General features: G+C 40.7%; 1 protein-coding gene across 3 annotated transcripts; it reads right to left on the reverse strand.

Moving 5' to 3' along the window:
• Nucleotides 1-1,085: 1,085 nt before the first annotated feature.
• foxp3b (forkhead box P3b) lies at nt 1,086-26,518 on the reverse strand. 3 transcript variants are annotated; one of them, XM_034537306.1, is made up of 13 exons: nt 26,475-26,518; nt 26,152-26,185; nt 14,601-14,711; nt 12,554-12,641; nt 12,248-12,380; nt 11,765-11,917; nt 10,776-10,863; nt 5,891-5,965; nt 5,620-5,755; nt 2,737-2,813; nt 2,392-2,493; nt 1,623-1,744; nt 1,086-1,308 (listed from the first exon to the last, which is right to left on the reverse strand). In XM_034537306.1, exons 2-13 carry the CDS (start codon nt 26,155-26,157, stop codon nt 1,251-1,253), a joined length of 1,149 nt encoding a protein of 382 aa, XP_034393197.1. In that variant the 5' UTR covers nt 26,158-26,185; nt 26,475-26,518; the 3' UTR covers nt 1,086-1,250. The 3 variants fall into 3 exon arrangements, with proteins under 3 accessions (XP_034393197.1, XP_034393196.1, XP_034393195.1); XM_034537305.1 differs by having other exon boundaries at nt 26,152-26,245; nt 26,475-26,491; XM_034537304.1 differs by lacking the exons at nt 26,152-26,185; nt 26,475-26,518 and adding an exon at nt 16,141-17,334.

Genomic DNA, 26,518 nt, shown 5'->3' on the forward strand with positions numbered 1-26,518 from the left:
TGATCCTCAGAGGGCTTTACAATCTGTACACATACGACATCCCTGACCTTTGACCTCACATCGGATCAGGAAAAACTCCCCAAAAATAACCTTTGACAGGGAAAAAAGGGAAGAAACCTTCAGGAGAGCAACAGAGGAGGATCCCTCTCCCCGGATGGACAGATGAATAGATGTCATGTGACCAGATGAACAGAGTTACATAAACACATTACATGAATATGACAATGTATGAATGGAACTCCAATCCATGAAACAGAAGGAGGTAGAGAGGAGGGGGCGGGGCATCAGCAGGGCCAACACGGGAGGCCGGTTCACCAGCATCAGACACCTCCAGGTCCAATGGACCCTATGAGACGGATTTTGATTTGATTTTTAACTTTAAAAATAAAAAAAAGTGTCTGGTGTTAATTTGTAAAAAAGAAGAGCGCAAAGACAGAATATATATATTTATATTATGTTGTCACACGTTCCTTCATTACCATCAATACACAAGGCTTATTTTGGCTAAATCCCATATACATCGTCCTGCTGCCACACATACCAGTGCAAAATGTGATTTAATCCGCCACTGAAAATAGTTCTGAATTTATTGCATATCCACCTGTTTGAGTAAATGCTTAGTTTGAGTCGCCGGCTGCTTTAAGAAATGACTGCATCTTTTTGGGAAGTTTCTTTTTTTTAGGTTTATGTCTTCAGAAGAAACCAATTTGCTCTGAGCTGAGAGCTCAGGAAGGTTGTCGTCCTTTCATGTGATGTGTTGCCTTTAATAAAAATGTAGAATATTGCATAGCTGATAAATCAAAGAAATGTGCATGATAGATTGTTGTAACTATAAACACACCCTTAATGCCACCAATATATGTTTCATCATCACGAATCGCATCATAGAATACATTGTAGTGATATACAGTTGCCTTTGAACTTTTTACGAGGGTGATTGTGGGAAAGCCAAGAACAATAGATCAGAAATGGAAGAGAACAAGCAGATAAAGTGGAGGAAGACATCCTGTGTTCAGCACAAGATGATGAAAACAGATGTTGACCTCTGGCATGAACCTTTCAAATACGGGACAACAAACACCTACTAATGTTGGCTTTGTTTATTTTTCCAAAACAATTAGAAATCAGTGAATACGTATAAGTTTGAAACATCTGGATGTAACAACAAGGCATTGGAGCAGTTCTTCATGCAGTAAACCTGCATGTGAATGGGTCTAAAGGTGTAGCTCAGTGCTTCCACCTGCTGGTGTTCAGGGGTCCTCTGGACCGTAAGGAGGGTAGGAGGCGAGCCACTTCACAGGACAATCCCTGAAAACACACACACACACACACACACAAACTTATTGTGAAACGCACACACAAACACAGTGTGCTGGCTAAGTGGCTATCTCTATAGCTATTGTTTTTGTTTATATCTATGGCCAGACATTTCATGCTGGATTAGAATCTGTCTGAAATGGAAAATAATTGAATTTCAATTAATTTCCCTACATCCTCATTTCCTCTCCTACAAACTCTTCTCCTGCCTTCATTGCCTTTCCTCTCCCTTGTCTTGTGGAAGTAGTAAATGAACGAGTATCCATCTCTTGCTTTGGCTGAGGAACCAGGAGCGATGTTTGTACCTGTGATACTTCTGTCCCTTCCTCCTCTGGTACTCTGCTTCATCCACCGTCCACACAGCTCCCTTTCCTCCCTCCACCCGCACAAAGCACTTGTGCAGGCTGAGGTTGTGCCGCACTGCATTCTGGGTAGAACAGTGACATTGTATTGTCAACCTTTTTGTAGTTGTCATCACTAAACACATAATAACTCAATCACAAGCAAGACAATGTTTTTTAACAGTGTAGCAAAATGAAATCCACATGTCCTCTAAACCACATGCTTCCTGTCAGGTTACCCATAATGCTGTGTTCAAGTCATGTACGAGTTTCCAATTTGTTTTTAAAACAGAGCTTCAATATATCTGACTTTAATTTAACTTAGGCTTCATCTGCACTCATGACCATTTTTCTGTTGTTATTTGTAATGGATGTAAATGTGTAGGGAGCCCATTCTTAAACCCCGCCTACAGAGCTCTGATTGGTCAACAGTTTTCCTGTCAATGTGAGGATCAGCCAGCAATAAGCACACACACACTTGTTATGGAATATGTGATTAGTAGAAGCACTTGTGCAAACTCATCGGCAGAAAAAATTTTGGCATTGTACGTTTCTCCAAATCACTGATACATTGAATTTTCCTAAATATGTTTCATATTAGCCTCTGATACACACAATGCCCCTTGGCCCAGTGCAGTTTCATGTCAGTATACATAGATGATTTAGCAAGTGATAATTGCCATAAAGTGTAATGCATATCATTTCCTCAGGTATCAGAGTGAGTTGTTCCAACCTTCCAGGTAGCAGTGTTGTGTCTGAAGTAGAAGAACATGGTCGTGAACCAGTTGTAAATGTCATTCAGGGTTCTCTGTTGATCTAGAGACTCCAGGATAGACTGCAACAGTCAGACACAGTTAGAAACACCAGAACTGTCATCACATGTCCACATGTCGGTAGCTGAACCGCATCGAATGCCATCATGTCCCATTTAAACCTGCCCTCAGCGGAGGCATCATTGCCACAGTTGCCCTTGACCGAGTGGTACAGATGTTACCATAAAAAAAGATCTAAAAAGTAACATTACAATTGACTGTAAAACACACTGAGATCACTGGAATAACAGAACATCTTAACTTACCCATCTTATCAAGTAGGCGTAGGTGTACGGTGGCCTGATGTTGTTGTGTTTGTAACATTCAATACTGGGGACCAGATCTGGAAAACAATAAGGATATATCATCAATTCATGTGTGATTAAGATGATGTGATTATTCATCTGATGAATGTAACGATGATGATGTGTGTAAATACCACAGTGTGTGTTGTTCAGGCATAGTTTAAAACGCAAAACTTGGATAAAAATGACGTTACAGACAACATATTGTGATATGATTATTACAGTTGTATAGATGAATAGTTTGGCAGTCAATATGATTCTCAATTAATGTGACTGCTATATGATGAAGTAACAAAATATAGTTATTACAAATGCAACGTCTAAAGGTTAAAAGCAAAAAAAACATTCAGATTTGCACAAATGATTTTCTAATATTCTAATAAAAAGTCATTTCTAAATATTTTCAGCAGTTTTCAAAATTTTTGTTAAAATCTGCTTTCTCAAACCATCAGTTAGATTATATGAAGGTATACTGTATGGTGTCAGAGGAGTTGGAAGGTACAGACCAACAAAAGTCCTGAAGGATTATATTGTTGTAGCTTGTGATATCTTGCTCACATCTATTGTTTGTTATTATCTTGCACACGACGAAAAACATATTATCTCCTGGGACATTAATTTGACTTTTGTCAATACTAATTAGAATTCCTTTATATGCAAAACTCCAACTGCCTAATCTAATCTAATAATGTTTTTATTGGACCCTTTTCTCTGTGGTCAACAATTCATTCCGCCCCCCAGATTCCCTTCCCCCTCACTTCTACTCCACGGAAAACTGTAACTCCCTAATGTCATTTTTTAACACTAAAATAACTACCATCCATCAGCAACTGACCCCTCATACGTCCAGCTGTCCTTCTACTTTTGTCCCCCCCCCCCCCCCCCCCCCCCCCCGTCTCTGTACCTCTCTCCTGCTTCCAACTCCCCTCTGCCATCGTTTTATCAAAACTCATCCAGACTTCCAAGCCATCCACCTGCCAACTCGACCCCCTCCCATCCTCCCTGGTTATAGCCTCCCTCCCCTCTCTGCTACCCCTGATAACGGCCATCATCCATTCCTCCCTCACCTCTGGTTCTGTCCCATCACCTCTCAAATCCGCTGCTGTTACTCCAATACTCAAGAAACATTTTTAATAACCTCCGTCCCATTTCCAACCTACCATTTCTCTCTAAAATCTTAGAAAAAACAGTGGCATCTCAGATTCAGGCTCACCTCTCAAACAACAATCTCTTTGAACAGTTTCAGTCCGGTTTTCGCCCCCGTCACAGCACAGAAACTGCCCTCATCAAGATCTCAAATGACCTCCTCATGGCAGCTGACTCTGGACTACTATCAATCCTCATCCTCCTCGATCTGAGCGCCGCCTTCGACACCATCTCCCACACCATCCTCCTCGACCGTCTAGCCTCCATTGGAATTTCAGATACACCCCTTTCATGGTTTCACTCATATCTCTCTGGCCGTACTCAGTTCATTCAGTTAAAATCATTCACATCACATCCCTCCCTCCTCTCCTCCGGTGTTCCCCAGGGATCTGTCCTTGGTCCTATCCTGTTTATTATCTACCTCCTCCCACTTGGACTCATTTCCCGCAAACATAATATTCAATTCCACTGTTACGCGGACGACACCCAGCTCTATGTTTCCTCCAAACCCTCTTCCACTTCCCCGCCCCCCTCCCTCTGTGCCTGTTTACAGGAAATAAAAAACTGGTTCACCTCAAACTTCCTCAAATTGAACAGCAATAAAACCGAGGTTGTCCTCATCGGCTCCAAGTCCACTCTCACCAAGCATCCCAGTTTCGCCCTCACAATAGACAACTCCTCGGTCTCCCCCTCCCCTCAGGCTAAGAGTCTGGGTGTCGTCCTCGACAGCACACTGTCATTCCACACTCACATCAACACCACCATCCGGTCTGCCTACTTCCACCTCCGAAATATCAACCGCCTCCGCCCTTCACTCACACCCAACAGCGCCGCAATCCTGGTCCACTCTCTTGTCACCTCCCGCTTGGATTATTGTAATTCCCTCCTCTTTGGTCTCCCCCACAAACTCCTCCATAAACTCCAACTGGTCCAGAACGCTGCTGCCCGCATCATCACCAAGACCCCTTCCATCTCTCACATCACCCCTGTTCTACGACAACTCCACTGGCTCCCCATCAAACACCGCATTGACTTTAAGATCCTCCTCCATGCATTCAAGGCCATCCACAACCTCGCCCCTCCATATCTGTCTCACCTCCTCCAAATCAACATCCCCACCCGGTCTCTCAGGTCTGCCTCCTCCATCAACCTCACTGTCCCCCCAGCTCGTCTGTCCACCATGGGGTCAAGAGCCTTCAGCCGCTCTGCCCCTCGCCTCTGGAACTCCCTCCCCCCTGACATCAGAAACATTGACTCTATCATTTTATTCAAAACCCACCTCAAAACCCACCTTTTCAGGCAGGCCTATGCCTGACGTGTTCCCCTCTGGGTTGCTCTGCTGCAGACTGTTCTGCTTTTAACTGTGCTGCTTTTTAAATTGTGTCCGATTTTTAAATATGTTGTACGGCGACCTTGAGTGCCTTGAAAGGCGCCTTATAAAACCAATGTATTATTATTATTATTATTTGTCGAAAAGACTGTATTAGTGAAAATGAGTATAAAACTGTATGATCTAAATAGCCAGATGCGGATGTTGAATCATGATCGTGAACATCTGTAAGTATTTATTTATTCTGCGCTCACACATTCAAGAGCTCAGAATGTGACACCAAAACGAACTCTGTAAGAGCAGGTATTCCTTCTCTATTTCTTGCTTTAGTGTTTGCTCATTAATAAACCTCCATAAAAGTGTGTTACCTGGGAGAATGTGAGGAGAGCCATGTTGGGACAACTCCTCCAGATGTCGAATGCCCCATTGTTGTCCTCGATCTCCATCGGTTACCTGAGGCCGGGGCAGGAACAGAGGAAGGCTGTACGGCCACTCAGAAGCTGCCTGGACACCAACACTTTTCATTTGCTTTTCATTCAAGATCTTTTACTAAACATTCAAGATACACTAACCCTTCTTTTATCAGACAAATAAAGCTGGAAAAATAGTGAAAGCCGAGAGCGATTGGAAGCAACGTACCAAGTCGGTGTGTCTGTGTTCAGAGAGGTGCAGGTGAAGTTGCATCGCAATTAGTTTCTGTTTTTCCAGGATGAGCTGAAGGAAGAGAATGCACAACAAATTGTGCTTAAATAAGTGATTTTATGTACAGTGGGAGGAAGCGCAGACACACCGTCAATCATATAGTCATACTATGCTATTTACTGGAGTATTTCTTCAATGTCTGGCAATCTATGTATGCTTTAATTCAAGTTAAAGCCAGGGAACTAGAACCTAGCATGGGACAGGATGGACCTACTTTACTTTATGAACATCACAGTATTTCCTGCAGTCACTAATGCAGCAATAGTTGCAAGTGGATGTCAGAAGACAGTGTTGGCATACAGCTATTGTAAACTGTACAAACCACACTAACAACTATTACTTCTGTCATTGAGTTTCTTTGTGTTCATTTAGCAGTATTCCTGTTACAAAGACATCTCACAGAAATGTTGGCTTTTGATTGGCCAAGGCCCGATTGGTTTCCATGTTCATGGTTTATGTAAAAGGGTATTCACACAGTAACTGAGCTGGAATACACCTCGATGGAGTGTGGGGGAGATAGCTTCCAGCATGGTTTAGATCCTGAACGCATCGCTCTCTCTCTTCCGGTAAGCGTATTGCATCACTTCCGGTTGCCAGCTTAGCAGCTTGCAATGTTTTCTTCTCCCCCTCCCGCTCCCTCTTGCTCAGAGTGTCTCATGTTTAGCTATTCCTCTGCCTCTCTTAATGATAATGGTACATGCAACAAGTGTAGTTCATTTGCTAGGTTGGAGGCAGTTCTAAGTGGGTTAGATGCACGGCTCCGCACCATCGAAGCTCAGACAGTTGCGCTAGTTAGCTCGCCACCCCCCATAGCCGGCGCGGGGCCTTTAGCGTTAGCCTCTGTTAGCTGTCCCCCGGCAGCCCCCGAGCAGCCGGATGGCTGGGTGACTGTTCGAAGGGGTTTTAAGTCTAAACAGAAGCCCACTGAGCACCACCAACCTCTTCACGTTTCGAACCAGTTTTCCCCACTCAGCGACACACCCGCTGAGAAACACACTCTGGTTATAGGTAGCTCCATAGTCAGAAACGTGAAGATGGGGAAGCCACGGACCAAAGTCATATGCATCCCGGGGGCCAGAGCGGGCAACGTTGAATCTTGTTCAAAACTGCTGGCTAAAGATGAGCGTAGTTACAGTAAGATTATTATACACGCCGGCGGTAATGACTCCCGACTGCGGCGGTCGGAGGTCACTAAAATTAATGTGGAATCGGTGTGTACTTATCCCAAGACAATGTCGGACACCGTAGTTTTCTCTGGCCCTCTCCCCAATCTGATCAATGATGACATGTATAGCCGCATGTCGTCATTCAACCGCTGGTTGTCCAGGTGGTGCCCAGCAAACAATGTGGGCTACATAGATAACTGGAGGACTTTCTGGGGAAAGCCTGATCTGATGAGTCCAGACGGCATTCATCCCACTTGGGATGGAGCGCGTCTCATTTCTGCGAACATGGCCAAGTTGATTAACGGACTTAATCCATGACCCAGAGTTCAGATCAGGAAGCAGAAGCAGAGTTGTAGTCTTCCACCCTTCTCTGCACTTCCATTGGAGCAGTTACCCACCCTTAACCTTAACTCTATAGAGACTGTGTCTGTCCCACGGCCACTTAAATTAGTTAAATCAAAAGAAACCAGAAGAGGAGTCATACAAAATAACCTCATAAAGGTTAACATCACTACTGCAACAGTGCAACAAAAGAAGATAATTAAATGTGGACTCCTAAATATTAGATCTCTGTCATCTAAAGCTGTATTAGTAAATGATTTAATATCAGACAATCACATTGATTGATTGTGTCTTACTGAAACCTAGCTAAGCCATGAAGAATATGTCAGCCTAAATGAATCAACTCCTCCAAGTCATATTAATACTCACATTCCTCGAGGCACCGGCCGAGGAGGTGGAGTAGCAGCCATCTTTGACTCAAGCCTATTAATGAATCCTAAACCTAAACTAAACTACAACTCATTTGAAAGCCTTGTTCTTAGTCTTTCACATCCAACCTGGAAAACATTACAGCCAATTCTATTTGTTATACTGTACCGGCCACCAGGTCCATATTCAGAATTTATATCTGAATTTTCTGAGTGTTTATCAAGTTTAGTCCTTAAAACTGATAAGGTTATTATTGTAGGAGATTTTAATATTCATGTGGATATTGACAATGATTGCCTTAGTACTGCATTTATCTCATTGTTGGACTCGATTGGCTTCTGTCAGAGAGTACAGAAACCCACTCACTGCTTTGGCCACACCCTCGACCTTGTTCTTACATATGGCATTGACATTGAGCATTTGGAGGTCTTCCCACAGAACCCTCTTCTGTCAGACCATTACCTCATAACTTTTGAGTTTATACTCCCAGAGTATACACCGTTAGTCAAAAGTTTCTTCACCAGATGTCTAACTGACAGTGCTGTAGCTAAATTTAAAGAAGAGATTCCTTCTGCATTTGATTCAATACCACGTCTCAATGTGACGGAGGACTCCTGTGCTAACTTTAGTCCGTCCCAGATTGATCATCTTGTCGATAGTGCTACAGGCTCACTGAGAATGACACTAGACTCGATAGCCCCACTGAAGAAAAAGACAGTGAGGCAAAGGAGGTTTGCTCCCTGGTAGAACCCTCAGACCCGCGAACTAAAGCAAACTTCACGAAAGCTTGAAAGCATATGGTGTTCCACCAATCTGGAAGAATCACGCTTAGTTTGGAGAGATAGTCTTAAAACATATAAAAAGGCTCTCCGTAATGCCAGAGCAGCCTATTACTCATCAGTAATAGAGAAAAATAAGAACAACCCCAGGGTTCTCTTTAGCACTGTAGCCAGGCTGACAGAGAGTCACAGCTCTGTGGAGCCGTGTATTCCTATAGACCTCAGTAGTAATGACTTCATGAACTTCTTCAATGAAAAGATTTGAACTAGTAGAGGCAAGATTGATGCTCTCTTGCCCTTAACTACTACCGATCTGTCATCAAGAGGAGTGGCCTTGGAAACGTCTGTATGCCCTGGTGTATATTTGGATAGCTTTTCTCCCATTAACCTAGACCAATTGTCCTCAATGGTTTCTACTTCTAAACCGTCTACCTGTCTCTTGGACCCCATCCCAACGAGGCTGCTTAAAGACGTGTTGCCTTTAATTGGCACCTCTCTGCTGGATATTGTTAATGTGTCTTTGCTAACAGGCCATGTACCACATTCCTTCAAAGTAGCTGTAATTAAACCTCTCCTGAAAAAGCCCACTCTTAATCCAGAGGTGTTGGCTAACTACAGACCGATCTCTAACCTTCCCTTCCTCTCTAAGATCCTTGAGAAAGTAGTCACAAATCAGTTGTGTGACTTTCTACATCAGAATAGTTTATTTGAGGAGTTTCAGTCAGGATTTAGAAAACACCACAGCCCAGAGACAGCACTGGTGAAGATTACAAATGACCTCCTAATTGCATCAGATAAAGGACTCATCTCCGTACTGGTCTTGTTAGACCTTAGTGCTGATAAAGGACTCATCTCTGTACTGGTCTTGTTAGACCTTAGTGCTGATAAAGGACTCATCTCTGTACTGGTCTTGTTAGACCTTAGTGCTGCGTTCGACACCATTGATCATGACATCCAATTACAGAGACTGGATCAGTCGATTGGCATTTCAGGTACCGCACTAAGTTGGTTTAAATCCTATTTATCAGATCGATCTCAATTTGTATTTGTAAACGATGAAGCCCCAATGACCACCAACGTTAATCACGGAGTTCCACAAGGTTCTGTGCTTGGACCAATTTTATTTACCTTATATATGCTTCCTTTGGGCAATATTATCAGGAAACACTCCATAAACTTTCATTGCTATGCAAACGATACTCAATTATATCTATCGATCAAACCAGAGGAGACCAACCAGCTCGCTAAAATTCAAGAATGTCTTAAAGACATAAAAACATGGATGACCTGCAACTTCCTGATGTTAAACTCAAACAAAACTGAAGTTATTTTACTGGGCCCTGAACACCTCAGAGATCAATTCTCTGGTGATGTGGTTTCTGTAGATGGCATTGCCCTGGCATCCAACACCACTGTAAAGAATCTCTAGTTATCTTTGACCGAGACTTGTCCTTTAACTCCCATGTTAAGCAAATCTCAAGGACTGCTTTTTTTCATCTACGTAACATTTCAAAAATCAGGCACATCTTGTCTCAAAAAGATGCAGAACAGCTGGTTCACGCGTTTGTTACTTCCAGACTAGATTACTGCAACTCCTTATTATCAGGCTGCTCTAATAAGTCTCTTAAATCCCTCCAGTTGATCCAGAATGCTGCAGCTTGTGTACTCACAAAAACTAAGAAAAGAGATCACATTACTCCTGTCTCATAGGGTCCATTGGACCTGGAGGTGTCTGATGCCTGGTGAGCCGGCCTCCCACCTTGGCCCTGCTGATGCCCCACCCCCTCCTCTCTACCTCCTTCTGTTTCATGGATTGGAGTTCCATTCATACATTGTCATATTCATGTAATGTGTTTATGTAACTTTGTAATGCTGTTCATTCTGTACACATGACATCTATTGCTTCTGTCCATCCGGGGAGAGGGATCCTCCTCTGTTGCTCTCCAGAAGGTTTCTTCCCTTTTTTCCTTGTCAAAGGTTATTTTTGGGGAGTTTTTCCTGATCCGATGTGAGGTCAAAGGACAGGGATGTCGTATGTGTACAGATTGTAAAGCCCTCTGAGGCAAATTTGTAATTTGTGATATTGGGCTATACAAAATAAACTGAATTGAATTGAATTGAATAGATCATTATGATGTGGTCCTTCTAGCTTTCTCTAGTTCCCACCTGACTTTCCATGCACTGAACCATATCTTGCTGGACCTTCCACTGAGCGATGCTTCTGTCCCCATGACTGTGTTCACAATGGAGATGCCTAGAACACAAATTAGGGCACGGTTAGTGGTCCAGTGGTTGTTGGAAATACACATGTTTGCCATGAAACCTAAAAAATAAAATGAGAAACTCAAATATATTGGTGTCCAGTAGAGAGACAGGTCTGATGCTGTGTTTTTAAGTCTTCCACCCAGAAGTAGCACTAACCAGTCATCTGTGCCTTAACCTGACGTTAACTCAAATCAAGTATACTCTCATCTGGTCACCGATACTGGAGACGGTACAGTGACTTGTATGTTCTCGTCTTCTCAAAGCTCTTCAACACGACATGTCACCCATTCACATCCATTCATACACAGATGGGAGGGGCTACCATGCCATCATTCATACCCATTCACACCCTGCAGGAGCAGCCTATGGTCATTTGGGGTTAAGTGTCCAAGGACACATCGGTACACGGAGCCCCGATCCTCTGATTGAAGGACAACCCTTTACCACTGAGCCATAGTGGTTCTGAATTCCATATCGTACTCATGTATTCATCTTTTGTGTTTGTATTCAGGACTACATTTTGTATGTGAGTTATGTAGTGTTCAATGTATCTGGAGGTACACATTATGCACAATCTGTGAAACACAACATAAATCACCACAGAGGGCAGTGATATAGGAACAACTATTTGGAGGATCTTTAGCAAATTGCCACTTATATAATGTTGCCACATATTAAAATCATATTGCTTGTCATATTGTTATTAACAATAACAAACACACAACATGTATAGTTACTGATCTTGTTTGGAGCACTGGACTCTGGGTAAGAAGGAGCAGCATTACTTTACTGATATCACCTTAATCTTTACCTCCAGAAAGTTGAAAATAACCAGTCCCAAATATGCCATACCATGTCAAAGAGGAGTGATCTCTTGAATGTGGACTTACTTAAGGAACCGAGGGAAGTCTTCAGACGTCACGTCACAGCCAGGCCAGCCACAGAGGCCACGCACAAACAGGGCACTGGTCTCCTTCGGGATGCTGGCAGGAACACAAAGGTCTGGAACAGAAGTACCTTCAGACTTGGGTCCAAGGGAAGACCTTTGAAAAAAAGAGCGGAGCCAAAAGTTGGAAGATGTTTGTACTGTGAAAAAAAAGCTGCTTCCATATATTTCACCCTCAGCAGCAATGATGGCACATTTGTTGGGGATGTTGGCTGTCAATGGTTAGCAGCTGGTTCAAGTACTAGCAGGCCAGCCAGGTTAATTAAACTCACCAAATAAACTTTTTTATATATGATCAAGATTAATTATTTTCATCACAGCATATTCTTAGCCAACCCATAAATTAGATGGCAACTGATCTTGCTATCTTAAGTCGCATTGACTAATTTGCATTATTTGTAATTCAGTGTAAATGTGAGAAGGTCACCCGTCATGAAGCATGGCCTGAATGGAGCTCTGCTTGGAAGAGGGGCCCATGTGGGGTGAAGGCGACGGGGGTCGACGGACTGCATCAACCTCTTCCTTGCAAATGGAGACGGCTGCACTACTTTCTGGATGCACTAGGGGAAGAAAGCATTTTGGTCGGCCTTTGATCTGTTGAAAATACGTATAAGAACAATGCTGACACTGTCCATGCTGAGAATGATCCTACAGTCTGTATTCAGTTGACTTATTCAGATAATAGAACCGATGCTGCTGGTGCGGAGCTCCGGACTCTGAAGCGTCTGCGTACCGTGTTGTCGTCTGGAAGCTGCTTGGGTAACCTGACGCAGCACTGATGGTCTCTGCTGCTTCTGTCTTGTGCCTTCCATAGTGGAACTCTAGAAAGTAGTAGATGTGAAGATGATGATTAACAGATGATATGTGATGACGAAGTCTCAGAGTCTTTGGCGTTTGGACTCTACAGGGAGATTTGTAATGAATTTGTAAATCTCTTTGTAAAGCTGAATGTCTGCTCCTAATCTTTGACTTCAACTGTAACTATAAATTTGATGAAAATACACTAAAATACAACAACAGTAAAACAATATGCTCAGGCAGGCTCCATGTTATGGCCATGTTTACTGTTTACTTGTTGACGGTTTTCTGTTAGTTTTACTTCAAAACACTATTCATTTCTATATGGCCATGTTACAAATAGCATAAATCTACCCCCCAAAAAACCTAAATAGTAATAAACACAACAAATATTGATCAATGTTTTTATGACTGAGGAGCTCCGTGCTGTACAGGCATAAGAATGGAGAATGCAATGGCCTAAAGGGCTCTGAGGTATCCACGGATTTGTGTGAGAGAGATGAATCAGAGCCTCGGTGGTTCGATCCCCGGCTCCACTAGTCCATGTCGATGTGTCCTCGGGCAAGACACTGTAGCTGTACACGTTTATGAATATGTAAGTACAGTTTAATACGACCATGAAAACAATGGTGCATGTTTGGTGGCTGTATTGAAGTACTAAGACCCAAAGGTTGGCTGAAAGTTAAAGTCTAGTTTCAGCCATAATGAAGCCTTGATCCCATACCCGCTGATCTGTGTGGCATTCCTGTGCATAATAATTACTGCAGATATGTAAGACTAAATCTGCCTTTTGGGGCATTGTTGGCGAAAATGTAAAAATGTGAAATTTGACTGCTTTGTTGACTGCTGTGTGTGTCGATGCTCAGGAAGCTCTGAAGCTTTGTAGTTTAGGGGTTAGGGTTAGGGAATACGTCTTTTGATCTCAACTTGATCTTATGTTTATGAACTTTCTGTACCACTTTATCGTTAAGACACTTTCTAATATTACATAGATAGGACAACATACAATTGGTTTACAGATTCTGAAATCTTAAAACAGCAGAACAAGTTTTAAAAACATGAATGAAATGACATGATGAAATGACATATATAATGATGTCATTTCTTAACTACATTATTGGTTAGGGTTAATAAGGCTGTTTCATTCACAACAATGTAACAAAATGTTACTAAAGAACCAAAAGACATCTTGAGGTTGGAAATCAGAAGACAACTCTAGGGTATATTATAGGATATATTATAGGATATAGTACATAAAGCAGTGAGCAAATAGAGTCCAGCTACCAACAATGTTTATTTCTACTGCAGTAGAAATAATGAATTTAGATGATGATAATAACGTCTCTCAAAAGCAAAAAGGGCCATATATGCATACATGAGGTGTGGCTCTGTGACAGTCAGCGGGATATTAGACAATCGGGGAATTTACACTGTTATATGCAACAGAGATAATACTGGAGAGCTTTATCCAAACATATTGAACAATTAGATGAGCCAATAAGAAGGATGAAATATGAAAAGAAAAGTAAATTGGCAGCCATGATGATGATGATGATGATGATGATGATGATGATGATGATGATGATGATGGTGGTGGACAGAATATTAGTTTTGCATCAAGTTTTTTTCTTCGTTACATATTTTAATTTAGTTCATTTAAGTACTTGAACCCTATTCCTTCAGATTATGGCATTATGATTTCAAATCAAATCAAGTATTTGCTCCCCTGAAGAGAATTACTCTTGACTCAGAGCAGGTTTAAACCAATATTGTTTATTACTAAAAGAAAAGAGTTATGTTTGTGGAGACAACTATGAACTGGACATATTTCATATTTTCTTCCAGAGCTGAGACAATGTCATTGTTTTGCAATTTAAAGGTGACTATGCTTCAAGAATGTTCTAGAAAGCGTCTTTATTCTTGTGCTTCCTTAACGACAAATGATCTGTGAAGTGTAATGTATGGTGTCATTTGTTGCATACCTGATTTCCTGTGGGAGGAGGAGGAGGAGGGGGGCATGGCTCCTTCAGCTTTATGATCTTGTCATGTTGTGGTTGAGCTTCGCCACGTCTCTCATAGGAAGTCTCTGGCATCTTTACAGTGACAGAAGGGATATTAATACTCACAACGCTTGTAAAACATGTGAGTCTACTTTTGAGAAAGTGGTAACCTGCAGTTTAGTTATCTCATCTATTTCTAAGAGAAAAGTGCCTCTTGCTGATCCCCATAGTTTGATCCAGTGGTTTCTCATCCTTTTGTGTGATTAGTAAAAATATTCAGAGGACCACCTTCCCAAATAAATGAGAAAAAAACTTGATAAAATAGGAGTCCATATATGTCATCATATTTAGGGTCATATTTCCTCACCACATGATTTTGAGTTTTTACAACATCATTCATTTAAAATGGATCTGAGGAAATGTTAGCTGGCTCACAGTCTTTACTTGATGATGTGGTGGGTTGCTGTGGTGATAGTCAAACAGGTCATTGAAGTTATCCTTTTTTTTAAATTCATGTTTCTTTTTCTGTGTGAATTTTTAAGCTTTGTAAATGATCCCTAAAGTTTATTTATATTTTAATGAAACCCGTTGACAAAACCTGTAAGGCCCACTAAATGGCGATATGAGGCCCCAGAGGGCCTTGACCCAGTTGTTGAGAAACACAACTATTAAGAAGCATTATGCTTTGTCACATCATTGGAGTACCAAAGCATCCTTCATGAGATGATGAAGTCTTTGACTTTCAAGCAACTGAAATGTAAACCAAATCTGCGTCAATAATAAACACTGTCTGGAGGGGAGGGGCCGGTGTCAACCAGGGGCCTGTAGTACCAAGCCAGGTTATCAGCCCAGGGGTTCTCAATGTGCCTGTTTACAGCGTCTGACCAATCACAAGCACGGACAAGTCTGCTGTCAGCAGAGCGACACGTTTTACTCCTCCCATCAGTGTATGAATGTTAGTTAGTCCTGATGTACAGGTGGCACCTTGTATGGTAGCTCCTCCCATCAGTGTGTGAATGTTAGTTAGTCCTGATGGACAGGTGGCACCTTGCATGGTAGCTCCTCCCATCAGTGTGTGAATGTTAGTTAGTCCTGATGGACAGGTGGCACCTTGCATGGTAGCTCCTCCCATCAGTGTATGAATGTTAGTTAGTCCTGATGGACAGGTGGAACCTTGCATGGTAGCTCCTCCCATCAGTGTATGAATGTTAGTTAGTCCTGATGGACAGGTGGCACCTTGCATGGTAGCTCCTCCCATCAGTGTATGAATGTTAGTTAGTCCTGATGGACAGGTGGAACCTTGCATGGTAGCTCCTCCCATCAGTGTATGAATGTTAGTTAGTCCTGATGGACAGGTGGCACCTTGCATGGTAGCTCCTCCCATCAGTGTATGAATGTTAGTTAGTCCTGATGGACAGGTGGAACCTTGCATGGTAGCTCCTCCCATCAGTGTGTGAATCGGTGAATGGAGAGTTTTAAAAGGGGTTAGAAGACTAAAAGAGATCTATACAAGTCCATTTACCTGTTTAGCGTAAGTAACCATGGTGATCGATCAGAAGTGAACCCAGAGTCCCCATGAAGTTACCTCGATAATCCCAAACCTGCTTTCAGGAGTCTGTGTTTGAGACGTGTTGACGTTAGTGAGCTTTATGATGTGTTTTCCATCCTAATGTTATGTTGTCAATGCTTTATTTAGTTTATGTACTTATTTAAGCTTTAATGTATTTCCTAAACCTAACTAAGTGATTTAATATGAAACATACATAAGTTTAGTTCGTGGAGAAAACATGACCAATTATAATAATAATGAAATAATAATGTATGCGCTGACATTTAAATATTATAGCATTGATATGTAAAACAATCTACTATTAACATAGCCAGCAGGCTATTTTAGTGACATATCTAAAGTATAAAATTAATTCCTGCATATAAATATTGTTAGACAATCACATTCATTACATGTGTCCTTGTTCCCTTAACACTTTTGTATACAGTTATCAACAATCTTACTTTAAACATCTTCGAAGACTCCTCCTCCTAAATATATCTTTCATCCTCCCTGAGAACTCTTGGCGTGTTTTCATGAAAAGAACTGAATTAAATGTCATTACACACATGCTTATGTTTGTTGTTATCTGAAAATGGACTTCCAAATCCAGTCACAAAATTACAATTATGGGGTCAGATCAGTCTCAATAATTGCAAATGCACACGGAGAGACTCACAAATGCAAACACAAAGATTCACAAATGTGCACAGAAGGATTTACAAATAAAATAGACTCACAATTACACGCAGAACAATCCACAAATACATTACAATGCACACATAAATAAATTACGATTTAAATAAATGTAAAAGAAAAATCCCAAACAGATGAATCTCCCAAATATATGAAACTATATAAGAAATGTCTGACAAAAAAAACCTCAGAATGAGGGAAGCCATTGACTTAAGGCACCGGTAACAGAGTGTTAAAATAGTCATTAAGCTTGATAGCAAAATCATTGCAGACAATCTGTATGCTTAATATGATCCCTAAATCAACTTGTAATATCTTCAGGCCTGCTGTTTGAAAGGTAGAAAGTAGAAATGACTCAAAACTCCTCTGACTTGGAACAAAAGTAGCCTTTTGATCTAAGCTTTACATCTTTTGCAATTACTGAAGATAGGGAGGCTTAAAAAAAGAAAATACCGCTGGCCTGATGCTTAAGATTTATATTTTGTACAAATTGCTGCCAAAAATATTGCTAAACCTAAAGTCACAGAACTATAGGTCAGAATCTACACTTTCAGTTTTAGCTACGATTTTGGAAGGGCAAATAAGTTTCTATCAAAAGATATTAGCTACAATGAAGGTCCTGAAAAATAATGAATGCAACTCTAATGTATATTGTGCTGCGTTATTCCTTAACTCATATCTAACGTTTCCACACCGTTGACCACTCTGTTTTGTTACGGAAGCTGGTTTTCTAAAACCGGGTTTGAAAATAAAGTGTCCAAGTTGATGTTCCGTTTTCTAGCTTTTTAAGTTCACAAAATGGTGTCAAACAAGGCTCCATACTGGGTCCTATTTTAGTTACATTTGTATATCAATATACTGTGTTGCAGTGTTAATAGTATAATATTGAATTGGACAACTGCCTCATCTTAAACAAGTGTCGTTATTGATTAAACTACAATCTGCGTTTAAAGTAGAATTGAGAATTACTAATAAAATAGTCTGGGCAGTATATTCACTTTATTGGATTCAATCCTTTCACTGAAATTTAGGAAAGAGATTAAGATCCATCTTGCTATGTCTTACTTAATCTTTTTAAATATTGGCAAATAGTTGTGTAATATCATTTGTAATATTGGTTGGTTAGGGTTATATGAGAGTAACTCATTTACCTACTTTAATTAACCTTGTACCCTGATAGTTTATCATACTGTTCAAATGACTGCATCAGTTTAGCTAAAGAATATGTTGGTTGCCCCAGATAGATCAAGATGTCATCTGCTTAACAGGCCAATTTGTGCTCCATCCCTTTCATAATAATTATTCTAATATCTAGATTTTTTTCTGATGTATTGAGCTAGTGGCTCCACACATATAATGCAAAGAGGAGCTGTGAGCATGCACAACCCGTTCTCCTACCGCTTTTTAGATTTAAATTGTTTGACAAATATCCATTGATTTTAATCCCGGCTGTGGGTTTGTCATATAATACCTGTATAGTTTTTATATTTGTGTAATGTAAACCAAATCTGTGAAGGACTCTATAAAGAAAAGTCTAGTTAACAGAGTCAAATGCCTTTTCAGCATCTGGGCTTATCACTATCGCTTTTGATCTTCTTTTTTTGTAGATGATCCATAATGACAATGTCGGACACCGTAGTTTTCTCTGGCCCTCTCCCCAATCTGATCAATGATGACATGTATAGCCGCATGTCGTCATTCAACCGCTGGTTGTCCAGGTGGTGCCCAGCAAACAATGTGGGCTACATAGATAACTGGAGGACTTTCTGGGGAAAGCCTGATCTGATGAGTCGAGACGGCATTCATCCCACTTGGGATGGATCGCGTCTCATTTCTGCGAACATGGCCAAGTTGATTAACGGACTTAATCCATGACCCAGAGTTCAGATCAGGAAGCAGAAGCAGAGTTGTAGTCTTCCACCCTTCTCTGCACTTCCATTGGAGCAGTTACCCACCCTTAACCTTAACTCTATAGAGACTGTGTCTGTCCCACGGCCACTTAAGTTAATTAAATCAAAAGTAACCAGAAGAGGAGTCATACAAAATAACCTCATACAGGTTAACATCACTACTGCAACAGTGCAACAAAACAAGAGAATTAAATGTGGACTCCTAAATATTAGATCTCTGTCATCTAAAGCTGTATTAGTAAATGATTTAATATCAGACAATCACATTGATTTATTGTGTCTTACTGAAACCTGGCTGAGCAATGAAGAATATGTCAGCCTAAATGAATCAACTCCTCCATGTTATATTAATACTCACATTCCTCGAGGCACCGGCCGAGGAGGTGGAGTAGCAGCCATCTTTGACTCAAGCCTATTAATGAATCCTAAACCTAAATTAAACTACAACTCATTTGAAAGCCTTGTTCTTAGTCTTTCACATCCAACCTGGAAAACATTACAGCCAATTCTATTTGTTATACTGTACCGGCCACCAGGTCCATATTCAGAATTTATATCTGAATCTTCAGAGTGTTTATCAAGTTTAGTCCTTAAAACTGATAAGGTTATTATTGTAGGAGATTTTAATATTCATGTGGATATTGACAATGATTGCCTTAGTACTGCATTTATCTCATTGTTGGACTCGATTGGCTTCTGTAAGAGAGTACAGAAACCCACTCACTGCTTTGGCCACACCCTCCACCTTGTTCTTGCATATGGCATTGACATTGAGCATTTGGAGGTCTTCCCACAGAACCCTCTTCTGTCAGACCATTACCTCATAACTTTTGAGTTTATACTCCCGGAGTGTACACCGTTAGTCAAAAGTTTCTACACCAGATGTCTAACTGACAGTGCTGTAGCTAAATTTAAAGAAGAGATTCCTTCTGCATTTGATTCAATACCACGTCTCAATGTGACGGAGGACTCCTGTGCTAACTTTAGTCCGTCCCAGATTGATCATCTTGTCGATAGTGCTACAGGCTCACTGAGAATGACACTAGACTCGATAGCCGCACTGAAGAAAAAGACAGTGAGGCAAAGGAGGTTTGCTCCCTGGTAGAACCCTCAGACCCGCGAACTAAAGCAAACTTCACGAAAGCTTTAAAGCATATGGCGTTCCACCAATCTGGAAGAATCACGCTTAGTTTGGAGAGATAGTCTTAAAACATATAAAAAGGCTCTCCGTAATGCCAGAGCAGCCTATTACTCATCAGTAATAGAGAAAAATAAGAACAACCCCAGGGTTCTCTTTAGCACTGTAGCCAGGCTGACAGAGAGTCACAGCTCTGTGGAGCCGTGTATTCCTATAGACCTCAGTAGTAATGACTTCATGAACTTCTTCAATGAAAAGATTTGAACTATTAGAGGCAAGATTGATGATCTCTTGCCCTCAACTACTGCCGATCTGTCATCAAGAGGAGTGGCCTTGGAAACGGCTGTATGCCCTGGTGTATATTTGGATAGCTTTTCTCCCATTAACCTAGACCAATTGTCCTCAACGGTTTCTACTTCTAAACCGTCTACCTGTCTCTTAGACCCCATCCCAACGAGGCTGCTTAAAGACGTGTTGCCTTTAGTTGGCACCTCTCTGCTGGATATTGTTAATGTGTCTTTGCTAACAGGCCATGTACCACATTCCTTCAAAGTAGCTGTAATTAAACCTCTCCTGAAGAAGCCCACTCTTAATCCAGAGGTGTTGGCTAACTACAGACCGATCTCTAACCTTCCCTTCCTCTCTAAGATCCTTGAGAAAGTAGTCGCAAATCAGTTGTGTGACTTTCTACATCAGAATAGTTTATTTGAGGAGTTTCAGTCAGGGTTTAGAAAACATCACAGCACAGAGACAGCGCTGGTAAAAATTACAAATGACCTCCTAATTGCATCAGATAAAGGACTCATCTCTGTACTGGTATTATTAGACCTTAGTGCTGATAGAGGACTCATCTCTGTACTGGTCTTGTTAGACCTTAGTGGTGATAAAGGACTCATCTCTGTACTGGTATTATTAGACCTTAGTGCTGATAGAGGACTCATCTCCGTACTGGTCTTGTTAGACCTTAGTGGTGATAAAGGACTCATCTCTGTACTGGTCTTATTAGACCTTAGTGCTGCGTTCGACACCATTGATCATGACATCCTATTACAGAGACTGGATCAGTCGATTGGCATTTCAGGTACCGCACTAAGTTGGTTTAAATCCTATTTATCAGATCGATCTCAATTTGTATTTGTAAACGATGAAGCCTCAATGACCACCAACGTTAATCACGGAGTTCCACAAGGTTCTGTGCTTGGACCAATTTTATTTACCTTATATATGCTTCCTTTGGGCAACATTATCAGGAAACACTCCATAAACTTTCATTGTTATGCAGATGATACTCAATTATATCTATCGATCAAACCAGAGGAGACCAACCAGCTCGCTAAACTTCAAGAATGTCTTAAAGACATAAAAACATGGATGACCTGCAACTTCCTGATGTTAAACTCAGACAAAACTGAAGTTATTTTACTGGGCCCTGAACACCTCAGAGATCACTTATCTGTTGATGTGGTTTCTGTAGATGGCATTGCCCTGACTAGAGAGCTGCGCTCACTAAATGCGGGGCTACTTGTGGTTCCTAGAGTCCTAAAAAGTAGGATGGGAGCCAGAGCCTTCAGTTATCAAGCTCCTCTTTTATGGAACCAGCTTCCACTTTCAGTCCTGGAGGCAGACACAGTCACCTCATTCAAGAATAGACTTAAGACTTTCCTCTTTAATAGTGCTTATAGTTAGGGCTGAATCAGGTTTGCCCTGGTCCAGCCCCTTGATATGCTGCTATAGGCTTATAGGCTGCTGGGGGATGTTTTAGGATACACTGAGCACCTATCTCCTCTTCCCTCTCTCCTTATGGATGAATTTACATCTCTCCATTGCACCTTATTAACTCTGCTTCCTCCCCGGAGTCGTTGTGACTTCACGTCTCATAGGGTCCATTGGACCTGGAGGTGTCTGATGCCTGGTGAGTCGGCCTCCCGCGTTGGCCCTGCTGATGCCCCGCCCCCTCCTCTCTACCTCCTTCTGTTTCATGGATTGGAGTTCCATTCATACATTGTCATATTCATGTAATGTGTTTATGTAACTTTGTAAATGCTGTTCATCTGGTCACATGACATCTATTGCTTCTGTCCATCCGGGGAGAGGGATCCTCCTCTGTTGCTCTCCTGAAGGTTTCTTCCCTTTTTTCCCTGTCAAAGGTTATTTTTGGGGAGTTTTTCCTGATCCGATATGAGGTCAAAGGTCAGGGATGTCGTATGTGTACAGATTGTAAAGCCCTCTGAGGATAATTTGTAATTTGTGATATTGGGCTATATAAAATAAACTGAATTGAATTAATGTGTAGTGCCTTTGTATATTATCTTGTGTTTGGCGTTGTTGTATAAACCCTGTCTTATCATTATTTATCAGCATTGGTAATACAGAGACATTTAAAACATTATTTCATAAAAGTGGAAGATTTGAGAATATAAGACTATTTGAACCCTGAATGTATTGATTGGTCCTGTGACACGGCTAATTCATTGGTTTATGCAATGTGCTCTTTTTAGTCTCTTACTGCTTTCTTTAATGTGAATTGTTTTTGTTACTTTGTACCTTTTGCTGTTTTGTTTTTGAGTCTGTTATTTGTGCCTTTATATGTGAAAAGAAGATATGTAATATCTCCATGGGACTATCCTGGAAAAATAATGGGTAAGGTTAAAAATATTAAATGTTTTGAAAAGTAAGTCAGAACGCAATATCAGAGTTGTGTGGTTATCTTTAAAAAATAATGCACACCATCCAGCCAATCAGCATCCAGAACATGAACAGATTAAAGTATTTAGTGGTTCAAAACATTTCCTGTGCCAGGCCTTCTGATAGAAAGGCTGTGGTTGTTCACAGGTGCACACACACACACACACACACACACACACACAAACACTGATAGCATCACCACTGCAATGTGTGGGAGATGTGTGCTCCACTTTTGTGCAGCACCGTCTCTCCTGCAACCACTGGGACTTGTGTTTGTCAAAGATGCCTAGATGCTATTTCCAAGTCAGACGGTATCTTTGCTGAAGTCGTACTCTGCTACACTAAAACCACAATCTGTTGTTCGTACGTCTCTGTTTGTGTACAGATCAAACAGACAGATGCAACATGTTAATACTGTTAAACGTTCAAGTCTTTATGCGAACCACGTCCTGACTTAACCTCAGCGCTACATGGACCTCTCTCAGGGACAATAAGCCATAAAAGATAGGCTGTGTGAACATGAATGTGAACATTCATTTTTCTTACTGCAGTGAACCACCCGTTCACATTTTCTCTTCCTTGACAACTTTTGATGGTCATTCTTTACCTTTTTAGTGTGACAGTCCTATTATTCGACCCCTGGATACTTCCAAACTACATCGAGCTGCATGTCTTGTGCTTCCCATATTCTAAAAGCATGCAGCCATGATGGTTCACCTTGTTAGGTCATGAAGGTATGTAAGCCCTCAGAAGCTCTTATGCTTACTGCCATTGTGTACATTACATATCCTGTACATTTTAGATGGTGTTTCTTTCTTTCAGCTATAACATCGGAGACTTCTTCAAGGCTGTAGGGAAGTTTGTATCTATACAATAAACCAAACAGCCAACAACATATGTGCAAATGCACACCCACAGAAACAGAAGTTCTGTTGAAAGTGAGAACGCTTCTCACGGTCATCTCTTCTTCTGGCTTTCCTTTTCGACTTCATCTCCCGAGAAGAAGAAGCCCACGAAAGTCTTCACCTCGGTTTGGTCAAAGCGAGGCGACTTTTAGTCACAACGCTACATGCTGTGATTTGATGTGATGGCTGATATTCGGTCGCTGTGAGTCAACATCTGGCAGCCGCAAATGTGCTCGAATAAGTTCTTGTTTGGATATTGAAATCAGCCACATTACAGTGTGGAAAGTTGCAGATGCCTCATACTGCTACTACTCTGATGAGTGGGTGTATTACTCACATGCTCCCATATTTCACATCACACATCCCAATCACGTTCATACTAAATAAATGTTGTCAGGTCTTTGATATGAATAACCCGATCAAGTGTTGGTCATATAGACACATCATATTTGCCTTCCATAGTACAGTTCAGACGGCTTACATTTCAAATGAAGACGTTATCAAATAAATGAGTAATCTGTTTGCATTAATACAACTTAAATTAAAAGCTATCAAGATTGTTCCTGGGAAACAACATGTAAGTACTCTTTTGTAGTGCTTTAAGTTAGCAGTTAGTGTTATTATATACTGATTATTATTGTTTTTAGTCAGATCAAAGTAGTTGGACTGTACTTTAACACTTCAATCTGTATACCATACATATATAACCTATATTTATTTCATATCCTTAAAAAATAAATGATTAGCATTGTGATAAAGAATTAAATCTTGAATATTTCTTCCCATTTGTTTCAGAGGATGGAGCGTGGAGACCTGCATTATCAAAGTCCTGCAGGCTGTAAAACGTGTCACACAGTTGAATTTGGCTAATCTGAATTTGTGTTATGGTAACTATACGTTCTGAGCATACACAAACGTGCAATGGAGATTTAAAAGTGAACTTGATCAAAATGAATATGTATAATAATGTTAAGTACATTACAGTGAATTAGCAATAAGTGATTAAAACCCAGATCGAATTCAGTCAATTCAAATAATATAATAATAATATAAATCTTTTTAATACACACCCTGAAATTAAATTAATCCAGAACTTTCTTGCCCGAGACCCTATGTACTGTAGTATTTCAGGGATACTTAAATAAAGTATCTCAAGGCGATCTCCTTGATTTGGGTGAGCAGGTTTCTGTACGTCTATCAGAGTGGGTTCCACGGTTCAGAAGGCTTCAGAAGAAGAGCTCGTGAGATCTTCAGTGTCTGAAACCCTGAGGCAGTCCTGCATTAATGCTGCCTGGGAGGGTTGCTTCAGCTACACTGAGATATGAAATGCAACATTGGCCATGTGCAGTCTTTGGTGCTGAAGATGGTCTGGACGCAGAAACTAAGTTTCCAAACTAGACAATCCGAATGTGAAAGTACGAGGTTTGAACTTCTCTCTCAAGCTCACATGTACAAACCTGCACAACACCATGAATATGTGAAACGTCGCCCCTCTCTGTGACGGTAGACTGCTACAGCATGATCCTCACACGTTGGTATATTAAAATGTGTTATATTTAACGTATGTCTGCACCCATCACAGGCAAGACAAGAAACCCGGGGCGGAGCATTTAGTTTCATTATAACTGGACATAGAGTTTGATGAAAATGTACTTTTATGGGAGACAGTACTGAACATTTTGTCTTAATTTTAATATAAAGGTTAATACAAAACAATAATCAACTTCTGTCAAATATATATATTTCAGTGCTTCCCAATATTTCTCATAAAGAGAGATCGAGAGAACTAAAAGAGTTTTATTTTTCTTCTTTAATTTTATTCATTCTCAGAAGCCTGAAGCTCCATAGTTAACAGGAACACCAGTAGAAATACACCTTGTTCTGTATAAATGTACTTTTCTTGCAAGTTCTTCTGAAAACCATCTATTAAAATCATCTATTATCTCTTTCAGAGACGACCTGGACTTAATATTAGAAGACCCTGATGATGCTGGATGTCAACAGTCAGATGTGATGTTGTTGAGGTAAACGTGTTCTATGTATTGAAATATGTTCAATTTAAACACATGTTTTATATTGACATATTTTATGAAAATGTTCAAATGAATTCTGTGTTCTCCCACAATGTGACAAAGAGATGTCCTTTTATTGTTTCCTGCATTCACTACAATTTAACGTACAGCTGAAGAACTACAATTAAATGTGACCATAACACACAATATTTTTTACATTTCATATGTATTTTGCCGATTAATTACTTTGATTGCAGTGCACTGAGCATGTACCTCAACGTTATAATTGTCAGTATATCTAAAAAGAAAATAAGAAAAATAATCTGCTGCCATGAAATGACTCCTCTATCACAATTTGATAAATCACAAGATACTGGTTTAAGATCCCGCTCTTAAATATCAGCAAAAACAGATTTCTGGTTCCCTCAACCAAATGAGAAGCCGGTTGTGTTTTCACCCTTTTGTACGTGTTGCTCATGAATTCATGCTTTGACATATTTGGACTATCACGACTGCACACAGACCACATTCACAAGGTTTGCTCTCTCTGGCTCTCACTGGATTATAAATCTGTTTCCGTAATGATCCCAGTCAGATGATTTCAAGTTTTGGAATAAAACAGTAATATTTGTCCTTACCTCCATGCAGATCCTCCTCTTTGCCTCTGAGATACTTAGAAATGATTCAGAGGGGGAGTTATTCCACAGGAAATATGTTTTTTGTCAACTAGAACTTTAAGAAAAGGTATAAGAGACAGAAAGATTGTTCTTAAGAGGACTGCATGTGTGTGTGCTTTAGGTTGTAATTCCAAAAACACAATAACAAAAAAAGAGGTGTACTTCACAATACAATCAATATTTTTTTAAAGTTTTCAATTCAATTTTAAGTTTAAAAGAAGAACTTCTATCCTAACAAAGAAGGTTTCTGGTTCTTAATGACGATAATAAAGGTATTCACTCACCTGGCGACCGCCTCAGAAGAAGAGGGCCCAGAGAGCAGCGGCAC

Source organism: Cyclopterus lumpus, chromosome 7, assembly GCF_009769545.1.
Source record: "Cyclopterus lumpus isolate fCycLum1 chromosome 7, fCycLum1.pri, whole genome shotgun sequence".
Classification (NCBI taxonomy): Eukaryota; Metazoa; Chordata; class Actinopteri; order Perciformes; family Cyclopteridae; genus Cyclopterus; species Cyclopterus lumpus.

Excerpts from the sequence above, each read along its gene's own strand:
- foxp3b (XM_034537304.1), bottom strand. The coding sequence starts at position 16,161 with ATGGTTACTTACGCTAAACAG. Across the intron at positions 12,381-12,553 it reads AGCTTCCAGACGACAACACG|TGCATCCAGAAAGTAGTGCA; the intron begins GTACGCAGACGC and ends TTCTTCCCCTAG. Across the intron at positions 11,918-12,247 it reads CAGGCCATGCTTCATGACGG|GTCTTCCCTTGGACCCAAGT; the intron begins GTGACCTTCTCA and ends TTTTTTTCAAAG.